General features: G+C 43.6%; 1 protein-coding gene across 1 annotated transcript in view; it reads left to right on the top strand.

Moving 5' to 3' along the window:
• The window catches only part of Cxadr (CXADR Ig-like cell adhesion molecule), a 48,532-nt gene that overhangs the window by 15,092 nt on the left and 7,115 nt on the right, over positions 1–26,325 (top strand). Inside the window, exons 2-5 of the mRNA XM_004654367.2 lie at positions 15,705–15,871; positions 18,544–18,748; positions 23,544–23,699; positions 25,722–25,844. Of these exons, the coding sequence (XP_004654424.1) occupies positions 15,705–15,871; positions 18,544–18,748; positions 23,544–23,699; positions 25,722–25,844 (651 nt within the window). The remainder of the gene's footprint in view (positions 1–15,704; positions 15,872–18,543; positions 18,749–23,543; positions 23,700–25,721; positions 25,845–26,325) is intronic.

Consider the following 26,325-nt stretch of genomic DNA (forward strand, 5'->3'; position numbering starts at 1 on the left):
GGTGCATCAGGGCCTTCAGCCACTCTTAATGAACTCTGGATGCATGTGCCACTTTATGCATCCAGCTTGCTGGCTTCACAGGCAAACGCCTTAACCACCAAGCCATTTCTCCAGCCCACTAAACCATTTTAATAAATAGTAGCTTTGAGGCATTTTATTACAAAAAACAGGTTCTCATACAAATACTCTAATATGAAGTTAAAAATTCATCATGCATTCACTTCACTTTTTAGCTTCCCTTCCTAATAAATCTCTAGCTTCTTTGAGTCTTGGCTACTTTCTAAGGAGATCCTACAGTCTGGGGGATTGAAGAGCAGACGTCGTTGTCCCCCTTCCTTACTTTGCTTTATTGGCAAAGGGTGGCCTCTGTCTTATCTTTTTGGTTCAACTCCACCTCTGTCTCATAGGCTCCACTGAAGGCAGACTTTGAAGAATGTATTTTACCTGAGGCTCCACATGCCTCATGGCTTGTAACGGATGAGCACCTGCAATCCTGCAGCAGCTGTGGTCAGCCTGACTACTACCAGTACACTGGTCATGGCTCAGCTTCCAGTCTCCCCACAGGAGCTGGAGTCATCCCAGCCTAGAGCCACGCCACCAAGTGCAGTGGCCATGTCTCAAGGCAAGCCCCTCAGGTCCAGTACTTCAAATACCTACCAGCTTTTGTCTGTCTAAGAAAATACCTGTTTGTGCTAAAACTAGTCCTAGAATTCTATGTACAGTTTATTTATTCCTTATAGTGAAGTGGGCCTTATTTCTGTCTTATTTATTTATTACTTTTTGCGACAGTGTCTTGCAGTGTAGCCTTGATTTCACAATATAGTCCAGGCTGACTTCAAACATTGTAATCCTTCTACCTTAACCTTCTGAGTGCTGCAATTTTAGGGTTAATCCACTGTGCCTGGCTGACATTCTTAGACATGAAAACATAGTCATAAGGAATGTACTAATAGCCCAGGTCCTCATTTAGTAAGCTAAGCTTGATTTTTGAACTCGGGTCTGACTTTAGAGCCAGAGCTGCTCCTGGGCAGAGCTACTCCTCTCTATGTAGTGATAATGTGTGATCTGCACTTGCTGAGTGAGAACTGTTCAGTTCAGATGGGGATGGGAAGGGAAGAGAGGATGTCAGTGTCAACGCTAAACAACACAGCTCTCATCTCAGAGGGAACAAGAGTTTATTCCAGAACCACAGATGAGTGACTGTGGCCTGGAAACAGATTATAGCCAACACAGTAGCAGTTTCATGAGGTTTTTACAGTAAATAACTACACAAAGAAATCATAAATCAATTCATAAGATCACACACACACACACACAAAGACTTTTCACTTATACTGGCAGGCATATCAGATTAGGTGGGTTACCCTGGGGAAATCTCTGCTATGGGCTCCAAATGCTATCTGATGACATTCTTAGCTTTTGGATTGGTAGAAGATAGTGTTATGTTCATAGTTTCAAAAAGGATTTACCTAATAGTTGCAGGGATGTTAGGTCACACACATAGATTAAAATAAATGGTTATTAAAATAAATGGGAGCAAGATAGCCCCAGATAGTGTGGCTCTGGACCTGCAACATTCCAACTCTACGACTGAAGAAATTTTAATCAGACTTGTAGGATGTTTAATGTAGAGTGTGGCTTTTTCTGGGAATATAAGCTCACACAGGGGAAGTTTCATTGGTTGAGATTATTTTTATTTTTATTTTTTTTTTTGATTTTTCGAGGTAGGGTCTCACTCTAGTTCAGGCTGACCTGGAATTCACTCAGGGTGGCCTTGAACTCACAGTGATCCTCCTACCTCTGCCTCCCGAGTGCTAAGATTAAAAGGCTTGTGCCACCACGCCTGGCTCATTGGTTGAGATTAGAACATATATTTTTAAAAAGCTTTCTTTTAAGTTCATTTTTATTTATGTATTTGAGAGAGAAAAAAATAGAGGGGTAGGGAGAGAATGGGTGTGCTGGGGCTTTTAGCCTCTGCAAATGAACTCCAAACACATGCACCACCTTGTGCATCTGACTTACATGGGTCCTGGGGAATTGAACCTGGTCCTTTGCCTTTGTAGGCAAGCACCTTAACTTGCTAAGCCATCTCTCCAGCCCAGGAATTAGAACATATTTAATTCTGAAATAGACAATTTAGTTCATATATTTGAACCATAGCTTGTCCAGAATGATAGAACTTCTGTGTATGTGTGGCACATTTGACAGCAGGTTCTTGGTATGATCTCTGTTAAAAAAATAATCATTCAAATGAGCCCTAGTGCTGAAGATTCTGCAGTGGCGTTTCCAGTGGTCTCCTCACTGCGTTTCACAGTGATTTCTGAAGATTCTGCAGTGGCGTTTCCAGTGGTCTCCTCACTGCGTTTCACAGTGATTTCTGAAGATTCTGCAGTGGCGTTTCCAGTGGTCTCCTCACTGCGTTTCACAGTGATTTCTGAAGATTCTGCAGTGGCATTTCCAGTGGTCTCCTCACTGCGTTTCACAATGATTTCTGAAGATTCTGCAGTGGCGTTTCCAGTGGTCTCCTCAATGCGTTTTACAGTGATTTCTGAAGAATCCTCAGTGGCGTTTCCAGTGGTCTCCTCACTGTATTTCACAGTGATTTCTCAAGAGTCCGCAGTGGTGTTTCCAGTGGTCTCCTCACTGTGTTTCTCAGTGATTTCTGAAGAATCTGCAGTGGTGTTTCCAGTGGTCTCCTCATTGTGTTTCACAGTGATTTCTGAAGAATCTGCAGTGGCGTTTCCAGTGGTCTCCTCACTGTTTCACAGTGACTTTTGAGCTGAAGTTTCTGGTGGTGTCTGCATGCAGGATGAGTGTGGCTGGGAAGTCAGTTAGCCTGAGTTTGTTTATTACTCTGCTATGAGTTAAACCACTTTGCAGTGTCTTTCTTGGTAAGATGGGGTGAGACTGCCTCTGTCATTGGTGAAGTTATAACCAAGAGTGAGTGCATCTGTATAGACATTTTGAAGTGCTTGGCATGGTAGTGCATGCCTATAATCCCAGCACTCAGGATCTCAATTTGAGGTCAGCATAGGCTACATAGTGAGACTTTGTCTTAGAAAGCACCCCTTTCCATCCCCCAGAAAGATTCTGGTTTCCATTCCAGCTTATGTCCTGATTCTCAATGCCTGGAGGTGTCAGTATTTAGAAAAGCACGTAGAAAAGCAAACATATTCATATGTGTTTTCTATTTATTTAACTAATAATTTTCTTTGCTCTGAGCACATGCTAGTACTCAGTACATAGTATTTAAACAATTAAGATTTCAAAGATAGGAAAAAATACAATTTCTACTATTCTGCAATTTCTTCTTTCTCTCAGCAGTATTTAAAGCCCTAATCAGAGTAGTTAGTTATATTAGTATATTTAACCTCCCTTCCTCTTCCAGACAAGGTCTCAGAAGCATTTAGCTCAGGCTTGAAACTCCCTGTGTGACTCATGATCCTTCTTGTCCCACTCTCCTGAGTCCTGGATTGCAGATGTGTGACGCTATGCCCAAGCATATATTTATGTGCACTGAGAGCAGGGACATTCACTGTCTGGGTGAACTTTTCAAATCTTGCTGATTCCAAAACAACCTCCTAGCAAGAAGACAGGTGGCACAGTGCGAAGGGTTAGGATATGATTCAGAACGTGGCAGTTTCCTTTTGGCCCAGGCTTGGCATCTCTGTGATCTGCTCGCTCAGATGCATAGTACTTGTAGTCAGACACAATTTTGCTTGTCTTTAGTTTTCCTTAGCCATACTGGTTGCTGGATTTGTCCAGTTTATTTGAAATTGGTCTAGTGACTTTTTTTTTTTACTTTACTATATTTCTATATTAAGGTTGAATATCAATTTAAGCTCAAAAAGATTTTTGGATGTGTCTTGTCTTTAGCAACCCTTATGATATAACTTGACATTTCTTTAAAAGTGTGCTATTAAGAGATTTTGCTTGTTTTTTGAGGTAGGGTTTCAATGTAGCCCACGCTGACCTCAAATTCACTATATGGTCTTAAGCCTCGAACCACAGCGATCCTCCTACCTCTGCCTCCTGAGTGCTGGGATTAAAAGCATGGGCCACTAAGAGAATTCTTGATAACAGTTGATATCAAAATTATCCTTTTGAAGAAACTTAAAAAAAAAAAAAAAGAAAGACTTTTGGGATATAAACTTACAATCCTGTTTTTTTTTTTTTATTTAAAAATTACCTTGTGTTCATGGCTAGATTTTAAAGTGAGAAAGTGCATGCATGTGTTATTATATCCTGTTTGCCTCATTTCCTAGAGACAGTCAAAAGACAGCAACTTTTCCATCTCTACTGGCAGTTTTAGAATAACTATACTGAAAGCCTTTTTCTATTTTTCCTTTTGAAGAGTAGATTTTATGTAACTCAGGCTGCTCTGGACCTCGCTGTAGCTGAGGAAGCTGAACTGCTGATCCTCTTGCCTCAACCGCCCAAGTGCTGCGGTTACAGCTGTGTGCACTGCCGCCAGTTTTGTGTGGCGTTGGGGATGGAGCCCAGGCCTCATGCATGCCAACAGGTACTTCCCACTGATTCATATCCCTAGCGTCTCCCCTCATTGACATTTTTTAGGATCAGCAAAAGTATATAAAGTAAAATACATGTTAGCTTCTTACCAGGTTTGCTAGTATTTTTTTTCCTATCCTTAAAATCATAAGTATTCCAAGCTGGAGAGATGGTTCAGTGGCTAAGGAATTTGCCTACAAAGCCTAGGGACTCAGGTTAGATTCTCCAGTACCTACATAAGGCCAGATGCACAAAGTGCACATGTTTCTGGAGCTCATTTGCAATGACTGGAAGCTCTGGCTTGCACATATTTCCTTCCTTCCTCCCTCTCCCCTCACTCTCTCCATTTCCCTCCTTCTTCCTCCCTGTTTTTGCCTCTTTCTCTCTCTGTGTTAAATAAATACATAAAATAAGATGAGAATATGGCTATGCTTGTGTATGTTAGTGATTTCTCTACTTTCCTGCACAGTCTTCCCAAGGCCCCCTGATGATTCTTTTTGCCATTATCATTTCTCTTAAAGCAACACCTTCACCTCACCTTCCTTTTGACCTGAGCTCCCTCACTTTACATGCTAGGTCTAGAGAGGCTTGGGCAGCAGGCTCTGAAACCTTGCAGAGTGAAAGTATGCTCCTCAGGGCAGAGAGAGGCAAAAAGCTACTCAAGATAAAGGAGTTGGGTAAGACCTAGGAGGAAGCAGTTACCATTGCCTGTGAGGGACAGGGAAAGCTTCGTCAGAAAGGTGGTGACAGGTAAACTGTCCTTTGATAATGGCTTAAAGGTATTCCTCATGGGGAGAAGGTAGGTCGAGGAAAACGGACCTTCCAGGCATGAAAGGAAAAGTATGCTCCAACTCTGTGCTTATTGTTGGAGGACTGTAGGTCAGAGCATTTCACTGTCTCCTTCTCACCTGCTTCCTCCCATCCAGTGCATTGTCTTTGCACAGCGGACCTCTGCTTCCCTTCTGCGATGGGCCTTGAGCCGTGAGCTTTGCCTTCCTCTCGACTCCCACCACGTAGCGGTCTGCTTCCCTTCGCACATCCAGACTTGCGTGGTTGCCGTTTTATTCTGTTGTAACAAGTGCTTTACTGGTTACTTTAGTTGCCAGATAGGTTATGTATTTGTGCATCTCATAATTGCTAGCCTCTCTGCACACCTTAGGGGAAAAGCCTTCACCTGTCATTGCTTGAATTTTACCTGATAATGATGTTAGTATTCTCTGTGCATCAACAGCCAGAATTCACAGTATCTGGGATAGATATAAGAGAATCATGTTTCCAAACACCTTTTAAAAAATATTTATATTAGCTGGGCATGGTGGCACACGCCTTTAATCACAGCACTCAGAGGGCAGAAGTAGGAGGATTGCTTTGAGTTCGAGGCCCCCTGAGACTACATAGTGAATTTCAGGTCAGCCTGGGCTAGAGTGAGACCCTACCTCAAAAAAATTAATAAGTGTGTGTGTGTGTGTGTATTTATTTGAAAGAGCACAAGGCTGAGAGGTGGGGGGTGAAGGAGAAAGAATGGGTGTGCCAAGGCGCCCTGCTACTGCAGACTCCAGGGACATGTGCTACTCTGTGCATTTGGTTTTGCATGAGTACTAGATAATTTAACCCCGGGCAGTCAGGCTTCACAAGCAAGTGCCTTTTACCACTAAGCCATCTCCCTAGCCCCATTTATCTTTTAAAATCAAAGTGAAATGGTCACTGGAGGTAGAGACATAGCTTAAAGCAGTGAGACAAATGCTTGGGAAGGTAGCATTATCATTCCTTTGAGGAGAACCAGAAGACACCTTGTTTAATCCATATATAGGCATCAGAATGCTGTCTGGAAGAAGTGACAAGAATGTAGTAGCAGGAATTATTCTGAAAGATAGATGGAGCCATAGGAGCCACCTTAGTGTGTCCTTGATAGGTGGAGAGGATGTAGCATTCTGTGGGAGTGGGTTGCACCGTAAAGGCTCCTTCAGCCCATGGTTTGTGTATTCCTTATTTGAGATTCTTAGGATGTAGAAAGGTATTCATTGCTGTTACCTGCTCCTGGTTTCTCTTGCCTTAGTTCCTCATTTTCCTCATACCAGTGCCTTTAGTACCTTCTGACACCTTCTGACCCCTGTTGCAGTCAGGTTCGCATTGCTGGTAGAAATCACCCAACCAAGAGCAGCTTGTGGGAAAAAAAAAAAAGGAGGCTTATTTTTGCTTACAGGTTGGAGGGGGATGCTCCATGATGGCAGGGAAAATGATGGCATGAGTAGAGGGTGGACATCAGCCCCTGGCCAACATAAGGTGAACCATAGCAACAGGAGAGTGTGCCAAACACTGGCATGGAGAAGCTGGCTGTAATACCCATAAGCCCACCTGGTTACATTCTTAGGTGATTCTCCTACCTCTGCCTCCTGAGTGCTGGGATTAAAGCATGTGCTATCACACCCAGCATGACTATTTTTTATAACTATAGTCTTTTAAAAATTATTTATTTATTTATTTGAGAGTGATAGAGAAAGAGCAGATGGAGAGAAAGAGAATAGGCACACCAGGGCTTCCAGCCACTGCAAACGAACTCCAAATGCATGTGCCCTCTTGTGCATCTGGCTGACGTGGGTCCTGGGGAATCGAGCCTCAAACCAGGGTCCTTAGGCTTCACAGGCAAGTGCTTAACTACTAAGCCATCTCTCCAGCCTTCCTTAACTTTTTATTTCATTTGAGAGAGAGAAAAAGAGGGAGAGTGAGAGAGAGAATGGGCATGCCAGGGCCTTCATCCACCACAAACGAACTCCAGATACATGTACCATGCACCACCTTGTGTGTCTGGCTTACATGGGTCCTGGGGAATCAAACCTGGGTCGTTTGGCTTTCCAGGCATACAACTTAACCTATAAGTCATTTCTCCAGCCCAACTTCATTTTTCAGTGTTTATCAGTTATTTTTTCTTAACATGAAGGGCCATCTGAAGCGTTCTCATAGCTGTCTGCATTGGCTGGATTGCTAAGTACATTTTCCCACTGTTTTGTGAAGTCCCAGGGCTGACGTCCTCTCGAGAGTACTTGTCCCAATAACTAGCATATCTGTTCCATGCGTCATTTTAGGTCACTTCACACTGTCTTTTTTTTTAAAATTATTTATTTATTTATTTATTTGAGAGCGACAGACACAGAGAGAAAGACAGGTAGAGGGAGAGAGAGAGAATGGGCGCGCCAGGGCTTCCAGCCACTGCAAACGAACTCCAGATGCGTGCGCCCCCTTGTGCATCTGGCTAACGTGGGACCTGGGGAACCGAGCCTCGAACCGGGGTCCTTAGGCTTCACAGGCAAGCGCTTAACCGCTAAGCCATCTCTCCAGCCCCACACTGTCTTTATTAGCTGCTTAGGATGCCATAACAAGATACCAGAGACTAGATGATTTAAACAAGGAAAACTCATTTTCTCACAAATCTGTAGGTCACAAAGGTGAGGACCGACATAGCAGTATCTGTGGATTCTGGTGAGGACTGTCTGGCTTGTCATCAGATCATTGTCTTCTCATTTCTGTCCTCAGGAGATAGGGACCTGTGGTGACTCTTCCTCCGCATCTGTTGGCTCATGCTTGCACCTTTTTAAAAAAGTATTTATTTATTTATGAGAGAGAGAGAATGGGCCTCTAGCCATGGCAAACAAACTCCAGACATGCACCACCTTGTACATCTGGCCTATGTGGGTCCTAGGGAATCGAACCTGGGTCCTTAGGCTTTGCAGGCAAGTGCCTTAACCACTAAGTCATTTCTCCAGCCCAGGTTTGTACCTTTTTAACTTTATTTAGCTTTAATTACCTAAAAGGTCATATCTAAGATAGTCACCTAATGATTAAAGCTTTGATACATTAATTTTGGGAATTCAGTCCGTAGCCTTGTTCCGTAGTGTTTTTATTATGTTATTATGCTCGTTACTGCACATTATATGTTAAGGTCATGTTCTTTTTGAAGGATCTGATTTGGTTCAATGATCAGGTAAATGGATTTAAACCAGAAAGTGTCAGTATTTACACAGATTTTTATTAGTATGAGTGTAAGTCCAGTTTACTATCTCAGATCCAAATTTAGTAAGGCTCCTTTGCTGGGAGGGCTGGATCTTAGTTCTGTCTGGTGTTTGTCACAGGTGGATGAGCTTGGGTTTATTTGAACAGTGGGGTTGTTTGCAAAAAGACTCTTGTTTCAGAGTGCCTCAGTGAGTAATAATGTACTCACACATGGAGCCTCTTCACTGCGGGAGTTCAACCATGGTGGCCAAAAGCCCCATTTCCCAGCTCTTCTGCTATTTGATAGTGGGTTGTACTTATTAATTTTCCAAAGTTTTTAACAATTTGCTAGGCTTGGCTTTTATGAAAAACTTGTTTTGTTTTCTTGTGGTATAAGAAATTGAACCCAGGGCCTTGTGTGAGCTAGACAAGTCAGTGCTGTACCACTAAGCTACAGCCTTGTGTGTAGTGCAGCTCAGGCTCACCCTGGATTCTCTGTGTAGTGCAGGCTAGCTGTTAACTCTTGAACTGCTCGCTCCCGCTCCTGAATGCTGGAATTACAGGCCTGCTCGATCTTTGTAGTGTTTCCAAGTTTTTGCCTTTTTTTTTTTTTTTACAGTGTTATAAGGTTGTAATCAAACATCACATTTTAAAAACATTTATTGACAATTTTCATGCATTTTGATCATAATCTTTTCCCAGTGTCCTCTTTTCTTTTCTCCCTTCCCCATCTCTTCTCCCCAGAACCCACACTTCTATCCAACTCGTCCCTCTGTATTTTCACGTCTGGTTTTTTTCCCTCCTCCATCACCCGTGGTGCTGTGTGAGTGGGTCCAAGACGGTGCTGTCTTGTAAGGATAGCTGCTGTGAGGCCAGACCTTTCGTGGCCACTTAATGTAGGGAAGACAGCTTGCTAAAGCACTCCTCCTTGTCCTCTGGCTCTTGTAGTCTTCCCACCCGTCCTCTGCAGCGTTCCTGATCCTGGGAGGGTGTGGTAGGGATGCTTTGTTCATCGCAGAGTACTCAGCAGTCACTTACCCTCAGCAGTTCCATGAGTTTTGTACCTTACTCTTAGTTACTGCCATCTGCAAATGAAGCTTCTTTGACCAATGCTGAGAGTAGCACTAACCTATGAACCTAGTCAACATGAATATTTAGAGGACAGTTTGTCAACACACCCATTTAGCCAAACAACAGTTGTAAACTTCTTCCCCCTCTGCCTTGGGCTTACGGCCTTTTCTGTACCCATTGGCTTTTTGACTTTTTATAGTACTGGGCATGAATTTGCTCCTGTGGAGTGGGCCTCATAGCCAATCAGAGAGCAGTGGGTTACCCCCATAACAGGGTCCACTGATGGTTAAGACTGTTGTTGACTTTTCACTCCAGCAGGTTGTGTAGACTTTCTAGCACTGTGACAGCTAGTCAGCAGGAAGAAAGCGTCCAGCTCATTTCTAGCTGGATGCCCTGTTTCACATACATTTATGTACTCATTTTTAGCTTCTTGTTTGAAGCAGTGCTGTGGTGGTATTGTTGTTGTTTTGTTTTGATATTTTTTTCTGTTTTTTTTCAAGGTACTGTCTCATTGTAGCCCAGGCTGACCTGGAATTTACTATGTAGTCCCAGTACTGTGGTTTTGCAAAATGATAATTTATATCTTTATATGTTTAATATAGCATTTTTTGTCTTTTCCTTCATGCCTTTAAAAAATTTATTTATTTATTTGAGAGAGAGAGGGAGAGAGAGTGTGAGAGGGAGAGAGGAAGAGGCAGATAGAATGGGTACACCAGGACTCCAGCCACTGCAAACTCCAGCTGCATGTGCCGCCTTCTGCATCTGGCTTCCCTGGGTACTGGAGAATAGAACCTGGGTCCTTAGGTTTCTCAGACAAGTGTCTTAACTGCTAAGCCATCTCTCCAGCTCATACCTTTTTTCTACCTTACTTTTCATTCAAAGCCTTACTTAAAATTCTCATGTTTACCTCTCAAAAAATAAATTCCCCAAACCCTTTCTACCTTTCCATGATTTAAGATTGCTGGAAGGGGCTGGGGAAATGGCTTAGCCATTAAGGCATTGCCTGTGAAGCCTAAGGACCCCAGTTCAATTCCCCAGGACCCACATAAGCCAGATGCACAAGTGAGTGAATGCGTCTGGAGTTTGCAGTGGCCGGAAGCCCTGGCACATCTATTCTCTCTGTCTCTTCCTCTCTTGCTCTCTCTCAAATAAATAAATAAAATGTTAAAAAAAAAAAAGATTGCTGGAAGGAAAGCACCACTTAAGAACCATCTACATTGACAAGCAGCCTAAGCCGGGAAGATTGTGTCCTTCCAGAACACCACTCCTAAAGAAATAGCTCTTGCAGTTACCTCTATATTTACCATTCATGGGTAGAATCAGATCTCCTGAGGACTTGGTAGAAGGTGACATTAAGGGCTAAAAACTACTCTTTGATGATAACAGTACACTTCGATGATCACTAGACTGGGCGGCAGAGAAATCCTAAAAGTCCAAGTGCTTTAGAAATTGGAGATAAGAAAAGCAAGCAGAAAGCTGGGAGATGTTATTTCAATCACTGCCCATGTGGGACGTGATTTAGTGTGTTTATTTATACTCTCCAGAATGGGCAGTTGTAACTGAACTCTTCTGTAAGGACACATGGCTTGATACTGGACTACACATTTCATCACTCTGAAAATGAGTCCAAATAAAATTGTCAGAATATTTGATATTTGATTAGCTTCCAAGTCATGTTTGAACCTTCAAGTGGTTTGCAAGTTAAATTATCACTCAGTTTCTTGGATAAATAAAAGTGGGCAGAATTGGTGCTCTCCAGTCCCTGCACGAGATTAAGTGTCTGTCTGCCTTCTGTTTTATACAGTTTGTGACTGTTGCATACTTGAGCACTTGAGAAATGATGCCTCTGTGAAGAGACCTTTCATTGTTGCTAGGAAACCAAAGAATTGTTTTGTGGGATCTCAAGATTTCATTTTTAGTAGAACATTTTAGTGAAGAACAGTTGGATGTTTTAGGCACATTTCAAAAAGGAAACAGTGAACTTCATATATGGATCTGCTTAAAATTTCTTGGTATCTGTGTGGGGTGGGGAGGGCTTGGCTCTAGGGCTGACTTGCAGATACACATATCAAATCGGGAAGTATTTTCTTACAACCCAAGCTTACACTGCCAAAGGGAAGGGGAAAATGGAACACTGGAGTTTCTTCTGGCTGAGTATTGTCCCCCCTTTCTGAAATTGGTTGGACTTATAATGCAGTCTCTAATTCTTTTCTGCTATCTGTAGGGAGGTTTGTGAGGAGATAGAAGTACATACAGGTTTCCCTAATGAATCTAATGGTTTCACTTGGGTCTTACACTTTAAAAGATCCTAAAAATGCAAGGTAGCATAGGAAGAAAGGACATCAACACTGTTTGACCTAAGTCAACCTCACCAGAAGTTTGTTTTTCGTAATATATATACATATATATATGCCCCCCCCCCAATAGGTTGCAGTATAACCCTCTCTCTAGTCGCCGTTGCCCTGTGCGCTCTGCTCTCGTCAGTAGTGATTGGTGTTCACTGTGGGATAATTAAAGTGTCTGTCTCCAGGGGGAGCTGTGCCTCAAGGTACCGCCACCCACCCATGGCTCTTACAATCTTCTCACCAGAAAGTTATGAAGGAAAAAAGAACCTGAGGTAGCATACACTGAAGGCACACTGTGATCCTCCTACCTCCAGGAATGTCTTTTGAGAATGAGAGAATAAGGTAGTTATGGAGCTAGGTTTATTAGAAATGATACAGTGTGTTCAGAACTTCAGATATTTATTCAAGAGAACACTTGAGAGGGTGCACATAGGTCCAAAGCATGTAACCTTAGATACAACAACATGAAATGGAGAGATAAGTAATACAGACCTTTGGATGAGAGTGCATGGTGAATCTGTGTGTGTTGGGTGTTGGTACTAACCTTCTACACTGTTTGTGACATGATCTCTTGAGTTTCGTACTCAGGAACACCAGATTAGCTGGCCCTGGAGCTTTGGGATTCTCCTGGCTCCGCCCCCGTGGCCATAAGTACATTAGGATGGAGAACACGGTTCTGGAGAGCTGCATTCTGGTTGTCGGGCCTGCACAGTATGTGCTTCTTCCTAACCACTGAGCCATTTCCCTAACCCCGTCAGTCTTTTACTACATGAAAAATGACCCCCAACTTAACAGGATTAACACCAAATCCCTTGAATGTGATCTTGTGGGTGCTGACATAGGTTGGGATGAAGCTGAATGGTGGCTGTGCTTAACAGCTATTGGTCAGACAGTTCAGTTGTTTGCCAGTATGAGTTCGTGAGGAGGTAAAAGTGGACTTAGCAAGGACTCTTGAAGGCTGACCTCTGATTTCGGCCAGCAGTGCTCTTGCTGCATCCTGTTGGCCAGCTGTAGACTTAAGGGAGGTGAGCACAGGATAGCACCATGTTTGAAGAGTGTCCTAAAATACTTAAGTAGTGCCTGCACATGACTTGCCTTAGCTGTGTCCTGACTTTTCTTTGGTGTTTAGTCTTTTGAGCTTTACTAAAATTTTGTTTCAATATTTTTATTTTTATTTATTATTTGAGAGAGAAAGACAGACAAACAGAGAGAATGGGCGCACCAGGGCCTCCAGACACATGCACTACCTTGTACACTGGCTGATGTGGGTCCTGGGTAATCAAACCGGGGTCCTGTAGCTTTGCAGGAAAGCACCTTAACTGCTAAGCCATCCCTCCAGCCCTGTTTTATTATTTTTATTTATTTGCGAAAGGGAAGGTAGGTGGAAGGGGATAGGCACATCAGGGCCTCTTGCCACTGCAAACGAACTTCAGACAAATGCACCATTTCTTTGTGTATCTGGTTTCATGTGAGTTCTATAGAACTGAACCAGGCCATCAGGCTTTGCAGGCAAGTGTCTTTAACTGCTGAGGCATCTGCCTAGCCTCTTTACCAACATTTTATTATCTTGGGTAGTCTGTATTAAGCATATTTCTGACCTAATGGAAAGGATTGTGCCATGCCTAGTGATTCAAGTCTTCATTAGTTGGAATTTATTATTGGAAAGACGGCATCAGTTATTGTTGAGAGTTAGGACTTTGGGTTGCTACAACTGTGGCTTTGTTCTTATATGTTTATGTTTACAGTAGAAGCAGGGGAGACGGGAGAGGGAGGAGGAGCCATCTCACAGCACTGACCTTCACTCTCGAGGTCCAGGAGGTGGAGCTGCTGCTTCTGGTCTTGCCTTCCACCCTGCTTGAGTCAGCCTCTTCTTGTTCACAGTTCCTCTTATGAGCTGCGAGGAAATTCTCCTGTCTCTGCTTCCTTCTCTCCACAGGCACACTGGGATCACAGAAGTCTGTGATGGTGGCATCCAGCTTTTTACATGGGGTCTGAGGATCATCTCCCCAGCCCTGGGTCTGAGTCTTAACAGAAGACAGTGAAGCTTAGGATTCTGCACACCAAGATGTTTGTACTTAAGATAGGCATGGTAGCTCATGTTTCTAATTCCAGAACTCAAGAGACTGAAGCAGGAGAATTGGCACATTAGAAAGCAAGTTCCAGGCCAGCTTGGGGTACAGAGCAAGTCCCAGTTCCAAAAACAAAACAAAATAATAAGTTGTCACAAGGAAATTCCAGGCAGTACACTAGAGGTATGCAAACATTTATATTGTAAAGAGCCTTTAAAAAACAGTTTTATCTGGACATGGTGGCTTGCAGCTGTAATTTCATTTGAAGTAGGATTGCCATGAGTTTGTAGCTAGCCTAGAATACAAAGTGAGTACCAGGTTAGCCTGAGCTAGAGTGACACCCTACCTCAAAAAAAAAAAATAGAGGTTGGAAAGATGACTTAGCCGTTATGGTGCTTACCTACAAAGCCTAAGGACCCAGGTTTAATTCCCCAGTACCCACGAAAACCACATGCACAAGGTTGCACATGCATCTGGAGTTCATTTGCAGTGGTTAGAGGCCCTGATGTGCCCATTCTCTCTCTCTCTCTCTCTCTCTCTCTCTCTCTCTTTCTCTCTCTCTTTCAAATAAATAAAATAAAAGTACAGAACTTTAAAAAATTTATTTATTTATTTATCAAATGAACTCCAGACACGTGTGCTACCTTGTGTGTCTGGCTTACATGGGTCCTAGGGAATCAAACCTGGATCCTTTGGCTTTGCAGGCAAGTGTCTTTACTATGGAGCCCATCTCTCCAGCCCAAGTAAGGAAAGTGTTATCTGATAATATATAACAAATATGTTATATTTGCATTCACATTGCTGGGACAAACATAGGACCAAACACAGCTCATTTGTTTATTTTGGTTTACAATCTCGAAGGGAAGCTCCATGATGGCAGGGGAAGGATGGTGAAGCAGAGACCGTGCATCACCTCTGCCACAGCAGGTGGAAACAGCAGCCGAGAGTGAGCAGAAGCTGGCTATGTCACCCCTAAGCCCACCCTCAACAACACACCTCCCCCAGCAAGGCTCCACCTCCCAAATTGTCATCTGCTGAGGACCAGGCATTCAAGATACATGAATTTGTGGGGGATATGTAATTCAGACCACCACAATTGGCATACTTTTTCATTTATTTATTTATTTATTTATTTTCAGTGCTAGGAATTGACCCAGGACGCTATGCCTGCTAGGCAACCACTCTCTCATTGACCTGCATTCTTGGCCCTTGTTTTCTGAGATGAGAGTCTTATTCAGCAACCCTGAAACTCTTGATCTTCCCCTGCGCCTCCCACACACCTGGTGACAAACCTATTTTTCTTTGAGAAAGAGTCTTTTGATGTAGCCCTGGCCATCCTTTAACTTCTACTCTTCCTGCCTTTGCCTCCCCACACCTGGGGATGTCCCACCATGCTCAGCAACAAGCGGGTTTCAATAGCCAGGCTTGGTGAGCACCCTTTTACTCCCAGTTCTCAGTCAGCTGAGAAAGGAGGGTTCTGAATTCAAGGCTGCAACCCTCAACCTGTATAAACTTAGGTTTGTGGTGAAGTTCATGGCGCTCTGAAAGGGAATTGTATGCCATCAGATAATGCCACTAGTACTGTTACAAAGGAACCATTGAGCTGGAAGTCCATTCCTCTGGACCCAAACCCATCCTGTGTCCACCACATCAGTGTCCATTCATGGGGCCCTGTGTCAGCCATAGCAAATACCTTGCCCCATGTTCATGTTTCTTCCTCCAGATTTTGCTAGAAGTTTGAGTATCACAACTCCTGAACAGAGGATTGAAAAGGCTAAAGGGGAAACGGCCTATCTGCCCTGCAAGTTTACCCTTAGTCCCGAAGACCAGGGGCCGCTGGACATCGAATGGTTGCTCTCCCCACCCGATAACCAGCAGGTGGATCAAGTGGTGAGTGTGAAGCGCTGGTCACTGAACGTGTGCAGAGCTGTCTGCTGCGTCCGCGTCTCTGCACACAGATGCGGCAGGGAGCCTGAAGACAGGCCCTGGCTGCTCAGGCTTGGTGCACAGTCCTGCTGGTGGAGAGATGGGTCACTGCCCATGTAATGAAATGAGGGGCTCAGCAGACTGAGCGTGCAGGAGAAAGTGAATGGCACGAGGCAGGGAATGGGGGGTATCTGGAGCAGGCTCCGCGTGGAGGTGGAAGCACAAATACTCTTAAGCAACTGCAGTATACTTTGTTAGAAGTTGGGTAGACTTACTTTACTCTTTTTTGTTTTGCATGTTGTGTAGTGTGGTATGGTGTGTGTGTGCCCACTTTGTGTCTGGCTTTATGTGGGTTCTGAGGAGTCAAACCCAGACCGGCAGGTTTTGCAAGCAAGTACCTTTAACACCGAGCCATCTCTCCAGTCCCATAGATATGTTCTGGGAAATGACATCACTGGGCGATTGTGTCATCATATGAACATCACAGACTGTACTTACACAACCTAACACGGCTATGGCGTAATCTTACGGCCCCAGTTTTGTGTTTGTGTACTCCTCACTTGACAGAAACTCCTCTGGTACATGACTGTATGTGCACATTTAAGCTTTAAAATGACACCCTGAGGTGAACATTATAAAAAGGTTGAAACAAGCCCAGGGTCACGTAGCTATATTTCTCCTATCTATATTCTTGTTACCCTCTGCCTATGTCCACAAACCCCTTAACTCAGGTGTAAAAGAGGGACAAATATACCAACCTCCTTCTTAGGAAATTTCAGTAAAATTCTGTGTATCAAGTATTTTGTCAAGTTTTCATGGGAAAATGCTACATAGCTTATAGAATAGCTCACAGCGGGGACGCATGTTATTTGCCAGTCTCTGCGAAAAGTCTAGTGAGGATTGCGCGTGTCACGACGAGCTCTTGAAAGTAGAGTAGTTGGAGCTTTCTGGCCTTTCTCAGCAAGTGAGTCGGGAGTTTAATAGGAAGGAACCAACGGCCTCAGTGACTTCTGAGAGCTGAGGTTGGGGAGTGGGTGTGGCAGACGGAGCAAGCTGGCCCTCAGCTCCTGAGCCAGCTGATTTCACATGTACCGAGCAAACTGCCTGGGTGTGTCCTGGTTTAAGTATACAGGTTCAGGTTGGCATGGGAGCATGGCAGGGGAATGAAAAATACAGAACAACCTGAGACATTCCAATTAGGAGGTTCCTTACAGCATACTCTTAGAAAAAGTACATTCTCAAATGACTTTTTTTTTTTTTTTCCTAGTTAAGCTGCCTGTAATCAACATCTTAAGGAATGACTTGTAGAGTGTACATCACAGTTATGTTTCTGGTTATTACTTAACATCACTCTGGCATTTGAGTCACATATGACCAGAACAAATGAGTTTTGTTGGCAAATATTGGAAGTTTTGAAATATTTTGATTTAGAGAGTAGCAGTTGTACTGTACTTCTCTTCCACACCAAATTTAATATGGATTTTACTTTCTTTCTAAAGCTAACCTTCAGTGGTCACTATCAAAGCACTCAGAACAGTCACTCAGAAAACCTAATGGGCAGTAAATGGTCTTTGCTTTAGTCATAGAAGATTCCTTGGGTGGTTTTGCTAACCTGAGCATACATAGCATATGAGGCTGAGGCTTAGTCTATGTATTAGATTCTAGAACCCTAATGCTTCTAACTTAGTATTAAGACAAAAAAAGAAAGAAAGAAAGAAAGAAAGAAAGAAAGAAAGAAAGAAAGAAAGAAAGAAAACTGACCCCTCCTTAAGGATTTAATTATTAATGGTTGCTGGACAAGGCTGAGAGACTTTCTTCCATGGTGTCGGCACTGGCAGATCCCTGTGCTCAGGTGAGTAACCTCCCACTCATGCTCATGTAAGCAACCCTGATTAATCAGTGGTCTCCAGAAGAAACACAAATAAGATGAAAGTAGAAAGGGGAAGGGAGGGCTGGAGAGATGGCTTAGCAGTTAAGGCACATGCTTGCGAAGCCTAAGAACCCAGGTTTGATTCCCAGTGCCCATGTAAGCTAGGTGCACATGGTGGTGCATGCATCTGGAGTTCGTTTGAAGTGGCTAGAGGCCCAGGCATGCCCATTGTCACATGTATGTGCAGATACTGCACCCCTTATATGTGCCTGGAGGCTGGAGGAGAAAGTCAAGAGCCCTCCTCTATTGCTTATCACGTATTTCCTTGAGACAGAGTCTCTCCGAACCTGGGCCCTCCATTTTTGAAGCATCCCAGTGATTCTTTGGTCTCTGCTCCCCACTGGATTGGAGTCATGCATGTACGGTCACACGCAGATGTTCACATGGGTGCTGGGGCATTGAACTCAGGGCAAATCAGGCCCTCTCAGGCCTTCATGTGTGCGCTGCTACCCTCTGAGCAAGCTCTCCAGGCACATAGATGACTTATTTTGTTTTTTATTGTACTGCCTGAATTAGCATCTCAGATAAGAAAGTGATTGGAGTATAGCTCATTGTCATGTTTCTCATTATCCTTTGAGTTTGACATCACTTGGAGCCTCATGGTCAGAATAAGAGATTTCACTGGCTCTGTGTGTGGGAGAGAGAGAGAGAGAAAGAAAATGAAACAAGTTTTGTTTGTGCCCATGCTTTACTTTGCTTCTTTTAGATCATCTTATATTCTGGAGATAAAATCTATGATGACTACTATCAGGATCTGAAAGGACGAGTGCATTTTACCAGCAGTGACCTCAAGTCTGGGGATGCATCAATAAATGTGACAAATTTACAGCTATCAGATATTGGCACATATCAATGCAAGGTGAAAAAAGCTCCTGGTGTTGCAAATAAGAAAGTTCTGCTGACAGTTCTAGGTAAGTTGCTTTTATTTGTATCAGTGGGGTTGTATAGTAACTGGTTGAGTGTTCGTAGTATTGTAGCAGTATTTTATAAGACAAAGCTTAGCTGCTTAGGATAATTATAAACATTTGAAGTACTTCTGATGGACAAATAGCACAAAACAGAGAGAGAGAGAATATGTATACATATATGAATGACAGGAAAAATAAGAAGTGGCCTATCTGTGAAATTCAGGAGGTTAAAAAAACAGCAAAGGGGTCGTGTGTTATGGGGTTAGATTATCCCCCACCAAAACTCATCTAGTCTGAATTCCCCATGGCAAAGTGTTTGTGCTGTGTGTGTCTTTGGTGTTTGTGAAGGGTAAGACTTCTCCACCTTGAGAAGGGATTGCTGTGGTTACAGAGTGATGTCAGATTACTTCTCAGGAGAACAGGTTGTCACTAAGCTGACTCGTCCTTTGCCCACTTCCTCAAATGCCTCTTGTGCTTTCATATGGTACTCACTGGAAACGAGCTGATGCTGCTCGTATGTCTCTTGGACTTCCAGAACTTCCTTTTTGTGTAAATAACCAAGCTTCAGGCATTTTGTTATAGCTACTGGGTGGGTGGTGATGATGACAGAGTAAACCCTAAATTAAGTAGTTTAAGGTTTTTTTTTTTTTTTTTTTTTTTTTTTTTTTTTTGGTCTTATCATCAGAATTTTCCCTGAGTCTCAAATCAAGTCTTTTTATTTTTCTGCATCTCAAACTACTATTTCAAAACATAAAGATTATCGTTAAGCCCAAGATCTTATTCACTTCAACACTTTTTATATGTGCTTTAAGCTACTCCTTTCACAAGGATACGTGAGATTTCCATGATAAATTATTAGAGTCTTTACATTGGAGGAGACATGTCATGGGAGAAGACCTCAGATAGTCATTTAGAGTCCCTGGCGCCTGTGGTTTTCACCTTTCCGGAAGTTAGATGGCTGCTTGGATGCCTTACAGCCCTCACTGTGATACACAGAGATTATTGTAAGCTGCTCAGTAAGCTGTCGAAGACCACCAGGGTTATTAGAATCCCTTTTCAGAGCTTCAGAACCCAGTGACTGCTGCTCAGTTCACAAGCTGGATACTCCAGCAGCCCCAGTTTGACACTGATGGCCTGGAGGATTCCAGGAAAGCCACTGGTCTTTATAGTCCACATTGGTCAGCTGAAGAAGCTGGTTCCGGTGCCTGAGAAAGGATGGGAGCAACGGGTAGGTGCACATGCCAGCCAGCAAGAAGTGCGCATGGCCAGGCAGATGGCCCTAGCGCTTCTGTGGTCCGTTCCCTTATGTTTAGGCCCCCACTTCCTCCCTCCTTCACTCTTCCCTGGAAACCCTTCACAGACCTGCCAGGTGGTCTTCACCTGACTGGTAAGTGGAGCAGCTTGACAATAGAAATCAACCTTCTTACTAGTTGCATATTCCTGCCCAGACTCATTTTTCACATTAGCCCTTCTGAAGGATGCCAAACTGAGCAGAGAGAAACTAGCAGAAGGAATCTGAAATATGTTTTGCATCCCAGGGGCTACTTCAGGGATTTTCTTGGTTAGACGGGCTTCTGAGGGCAGCTTTGTCCACTTAGCACCCGCAGGTCTTTATAAGTCTCTCCTAAATGACTCTAGTTGAAAACACTTCCAGGGGCATGAAAGTAAACAAGCCTGCATAAGGAAATGTGGCAACCCTGGGAAGTCTAGCTGTGTGTGTACTGTGCAGACCTACAGTCATCTTTTTTTGTTCTTAGATGTTTATACATACTCAACAACTTTTAAAAAAATTATTTACTTGGGTAGGAGGGGCGAGGCAGATAGAGAATGGGCATGCAAGGGCGTTTGGTCAAGCACGTTAACCACTAATCCATTTCTCCAGCCCTTATCTTTCTTTTGTAAACATGTTAGTTGGTGAAAGTTTCTTTTCTTTTTTCTTTTCTTTTCTTTTTTTTTTTTTTTTTTTTTGAGGTAGGGTCTCACTCTGGCCCAGGCTGACCTGGAATTCACTATGTAGTCTCAGGGTGGCCTCAAACTCATGGTGATCCTCCTACCTCTGCCTCCCGAGTGCTGGGATTAAAGGCATGTGCCACCACGCCTGGTTTGGGTGAAAGTTTCTTTACTGGTCTGAACTCGCACTGATGGGGTTATAACCCTGGCCATACCTTCTTTCAGTACTTCTGTCTAGGAAGTACTGAATTAAGATAATATTGAATATATTCATGTTACGTTCCAAACAGGACATAGCTTGTTGTCAGAATTTGGGGAAGGCACACTGGGAGCAATGGGATCTACACATATTCTGGTGATGGTTGTGGACTAGCAAGTTATTTTGTGTGGGTTGATGTGTATAGCTGCATTCTGTGGGACCAGGTCCAGAGTTAAATTGTGATCCCAATAAGAAATTGTCAGAACATGAGGCTACGTAAGTGAAGGAATGGAGTTCAGCAGCAGTGACGGCATATTGGCTGAGCACATCATGGAAGTAGTGGGAATGTGTTAAGGAATATTAGGAAAATTTAAAGAAGGCATAAGATCATGATTGATAACCTTAGTTGAAGATACTCAGCTAGAGATAAAAAATGCTGTTGACTGCTGTGACAGTTTACTCCAGGGTTAAACATACACCAAACATATGAGTCATCAATTTCCACAGGAAAAGGAAAACATTTGTCAGTATACATGAGTGATTCAGTAGTTTTGGTGGTTTGATTCAGGTGTCTCCCATAAAACTTAGGTGTTCTGGATGCTAGGTCCACCGCTGGTGGCAGTTTGGGAATTAGTGCCTTCTAGAGGTGGTGTATTGTTGGTGGAAGGCTTATGGTTGTTATAACCAGCTTCCCCTTGCCAGTGTTTGGCACATTCTTCTTTTGCTGTTGGCCACCTGATGTTGGCCAGGGGGTGATGTCCACCCTCTGTTCATGCCACCGTTTTCCCTGCCATCATGGAAGTCTGTAATCCAAAATAAACTCTTTCCTCCCACATGCTGCTCTTGGTTGGAAGCAGCTCAGAAACGACCGCAGCAGTAGAGCTGTTCATGGTGTATGAAACTCGAAAGCCTGTTCACCTTTTGTCGTAGTAGCAAAGAAATGAAAGCATGGAAAGCAGCCTAAAGAAACAGTCCTGCCATTGGCCAGGCCAGGAGAGCTCATAAAGCCAGCTACAGAATTTACCAGAGACACTGTTTTTTCCAAGGTCATGGAGCAAGAATAAGGTAATGACTCTCAAGCCTGCCCATTCTTTACTGAGACACAGTAAAGGACCTACTGCCTGCTACCACCTAGGCTACATTTATGCCCAGTCCTCTAGTCCTCCCTCGGTAATATCTGCTAGAGAGCTGATCATGGCTTTCTTGAGACTGTCCCCAAACCTTTCAATCCCCCCACCTCACGTGCAGTGGCATTCTGTGGTTGTCATGGTGCCTTCCTTACTGGTCGGTCTGATTTTGCAGACACCTGATGAGGGTTTAACAGTCATCCCACAGCTACAGTATAACAGGAGGTGAGCAGAAAAGCAACGCATCCTGGAACGCTAGCCAGCATTAACAGTCACTACTGATAACATACAGCATGGACCAGTGTGCAGTGTGCTGAATAAAAGACCAGGAGTGTGCCCACTATTCTTCTTCTTCAGTCATGACAGTGCTATAGTGATGGAGCAGATCAGTGGCGCCTAAGCTTCCGAGTTGTGAAGTGAGGCTCACTGCACCAGCACGGGGGAGCGTTCTCCAGAGAAGACTGGACTCCTGCTTAATGAACGTATTGTAGCCCTTGTGTCCCTGGCTTCTGCCTCCGACTATAGATCAGAAATATTTTGGGGGAAATTGTGTCAATTGAACATGTGTAGACTTTTTCTTATTTTTCCCACTAGTCGTGTTTCTATAATGTAAGCATATAGTATGTAGCATGTTAGTATAATAGGCATTACATATAACCTAGAGGTGACTTAAAGTGTAACAAAAGCTGCTAGCGCGTTCCAGTAGTGTTCTTTTTTCATTTTTATTCGTGAGTTCTGGGGATCCAAACTCAGCTTCTTAAGAGCCACAGAGCAAGTGCTTTATCCGCGGAGCTCTCTCTCCATCCCCATTGTAGTGTTTTGATATCCCCAGTCGTTCCTGGAAACATTTGCCCCTAAGGGTGCCACATTGTTGGACTCACATGTTGATGAAGTGTGCAGTAGGAGGGTGAGCCACAGCAGGGTCAGTTACAGGTGGTGGCATTAGTGGCAAAACTTAACTATTGCCCGGAGAGACTGGCAGACAGCCTTAGACATGTGTTCTTATAACTCTGCTCACTGAATGGATTTGAATGCATGCAAATACCAGTTGTGATGGTGCTTCTGTACTAAGTGACTTGTCCCTGTTATCACCATTATTGGTTATAAATCCCCTAACTGTCAGGTAACAGCAACTAGAGAGATAAGACTTTGGACATACTCCCAGAGGGCTACCTTTCAAGCACAGAGAAGAATAGGTAAGGAAAGGGGGAGTGGGAACTTCAAGTCCTCCAGCTTGCATCAGCCTGGCTGTTTTTCCACATGTGCTCATGGAATGAAGAGGCATGGAGCTGGGCTGCGCCTGAAGTGTTGCCAAGCCTTTCGCAGTGGCTGCTTGCTGAGCTCGTCCCCTGTTTGTGTTTATAAAGCCAAGTAAACGCGTTGCCAGCCTGTTGTCCTTCAGTGTTTTGTCAATTCTGAGCCCAGCCCCAGCTGACAAGGAGACCGTGGCTAGCTGTGCAACACACTCTGCTGTCTTTTTGCACAGAGATGTCATGTATTTTCTTTCTTCTTCTCTTTTCAGTTAAACCTTCAGGTACAAGATGTTTTGTGGATGGATCAGAAGAAATTGGAAATGACTTCAAACTCAAGTGTGAACCTAAAGAAGGTTCACTCCCATTGAGATACGAATGGCAAAAACTGTCTGACTCTCAGCAGATGCCCACCCCGTGGTTAGCAGGTACTGCTTGGGATGAGGGCATGCCAAGTACTACTCACTCGGACTTCAGTAGAGTTTGTGTGTGTATTTATGTATTTTAAATTCTCATGTCTCTCCTTCACTATGTGAGAACAATCATAATCATCACTATATGAATTATTCAGTTGTTTCTTTCTCTATTTTTTTTTTTTTAATAAGTTTGTACTTTGTACGGACAAATCATTTATTGGTTCCATTCCCTTCGTCCCTGCCTCTGTTTCACCAAGGGCCTCCTCAGTGGGGTCACTGGTATTTAACATGGGGGTTGTGGGTGAGGAGTTGGGAGAGCAGCAGTCAGTCATTTGGGGGAGGGGCAAGGCCTCTGGCTATTCTCTCCGACCCAATGGCTCTTACAACCTTTCTGCCCCCTTCTTTCCGCAAAGTCCCCTAAACCTTGGCAGGTATGTTAAACCTACTTTAGTGTTAAGCTCTCAGCAGTTTCTGGAGTTCTGCTTTGATACACTCTCAGTGTCCTCAGTGTCTGTCACCGTCACCCGGTGCAGGTTGTCAGGCTGTAAGAGCAGTGCTTTTGCTTGATTCACCATTTCCTCTGTGGTTCCATCTGGACTCTAGCTGATATGTGAGAAGTGGCTCTTTTCAGTGTTTTATAAAACAATGATTTAACCTTTTTTTTAATTTTTTTTTGATTTAACCTTTAGAATAATACTCTTATAATTACTTTGCTATATCATTTTTTTTAAAAAATTATTTATTTATTTGAGACAGAGAGAGAGAGACAGAGAAAGAGAAAATGGGTGTGCCAGGGCCTCTAGCCACTGCAAACGAACTCTAGCTGCATGTGCCACCATGTGGATGTGACTTATGTGGGACATGGAGAATCGAATCTGGGTCCTTAGGCTTTGCAGGCAAGCACCTTAACTGCTAAGCCATCTCTCCAGCCCAGGTATATCTTTTTTTAATTGGTGAAAAAATGTTCATGTTCACAGGTTATATCCATAAGTTGAAGCAAACCAGCTAACTTTTGTGACATAACCTAGATGTAATTAATTACTTCCGTGTTTATTTTAGTTTAGTTATTAGAGAGACAGATAGAATGGGCGCACCAGGGCCTTCAGTCAATGCAAACCAACTCTAGACACATGCACCGCCTTGTGCACCTGGCTTATGTGGGTCCTGAGCAATCAAACCTTTGGCTTCACAGGCAAACACCTTAACCACTAAGTCATCCTTTCAACCCTGCTCCCATGTTTATTGTAACTGACCTGTTAGTTCAAAGTGATGACCTGGCTGCCCTCCTCCTCTCAACCCTGCCCTGGTCTTCATTCAGTTTTCCCTGTACTTCTCTCTTTGTCAAACTAGAGTCTAAACCGGACCACCACTTCTGACTTTCTTTTATACATCTTCTATCCAAAGAGATAAAACAGATCTTCAATTTTACTACTTCATGATAGTTCCTTTGTAGAATGAGATACTTTTTATAATGAAACGTGACCATAACGGGCTTGCAGCTGCTTCACAGTAACTGCCTGCCTGCCTCATGAATGTACCATTAGCCCGAGCTTTAGCTGCGGCTCTGCGGCTCAGGGCTACCCTCACCATAGCCAGAAGAACTGCTGGCTGATTGTATGAATTCTAGAAATGTGTGTTTGGCTTAGTGGCAGTTTGTTTGCACCAGGTGTTGTCTTTATTTTGACTGGGTTGTCAGACTTGGTGGGACTTAACTTTATTGAAGCCTCAGAGCAGGGCTGGGAATGTGGCTCAGATGGTAGAGTGTTTGCCCGCTGTGTACAGAGCCCTGGGTTTGATCCCCAGCATCTGTCATCCAGATATGGTGGCACACATCTGTAACCTCAGCACTTAGGAGGTAGAGGCAGGAGGACTAGATATTCAAGGCCATATCAGCTACGTAGTGAGTTGAGGCTACGTGAGACTTCGTCTAAAAAAAAAAAACAACTCAAACACACATGCACACGCACACTTCTACCTCAAAACAGTACAGACTGTAAAAGTGGGTTTGCCTTTTCCCTCTCCTGCTTCCTACAGAAATGACCTCACCTGTTATATCTGTGAAAAATGCCACTTCCGAGTACTCTGGGACATACAGCTGCACGGTGCAGAACAGAGTGGGCTCTGACCAATGCCTGCTGCGCCTGGACGTCGTTCCTCGTGAGTAGCTTGTGTGTGTTTACAGCCTCCTTCAGCGTGGCCAGCAATGCTGTATTGAAGACGGGGGATGCTAACTTGACTTAGAACATTATGGTTGGTTACTAGTTTTTCTAGCTCAGAAGGAGGAAAAGATACATTTTATTAATACAGCCATCATTATAACACTATTAAAAAGCCAACTTTTGCAGATGATTTAGTCATTAAAGTACGAATCGCCTAAAATGTGTTTGTATGCTAACCAAGAAAACTTTGATTATTAGATTTTTTTAAAAATGTTTTAATCCTTATTTGTTGTTGTTTTGTTTTTTGTTCTTTGAGGCAGGGTCTTGTTCTAGCTCAGGCTGACCTGGAATTCACTGTGTAGTCTCAAGGTGACTTTGAACTCATGTCAGTCCTCCTACCTCTGCCCCCACCCCACCCCACCCCGAGTGCTGGGATTAAAGGTGTACACCACCATGCCCGACCTCTTTTTTTTTTTTTT

This window comes from Jaculus jaculus, chromosome 5 (assembly GCF_020740685.1).
Source record: "Jaculus jaculus isolate mJacJac1 chromosome 5, mJacJac1.mat.Y.cur, whole genome shotgun sequence".
NCBI classification, from domain to species: domain Eukaryota; kingdom Metazoa; phylum Chordata; class Mammalia; order Rodentia; family Dipodidae; genus Jaculus; species Jaculus jaculus.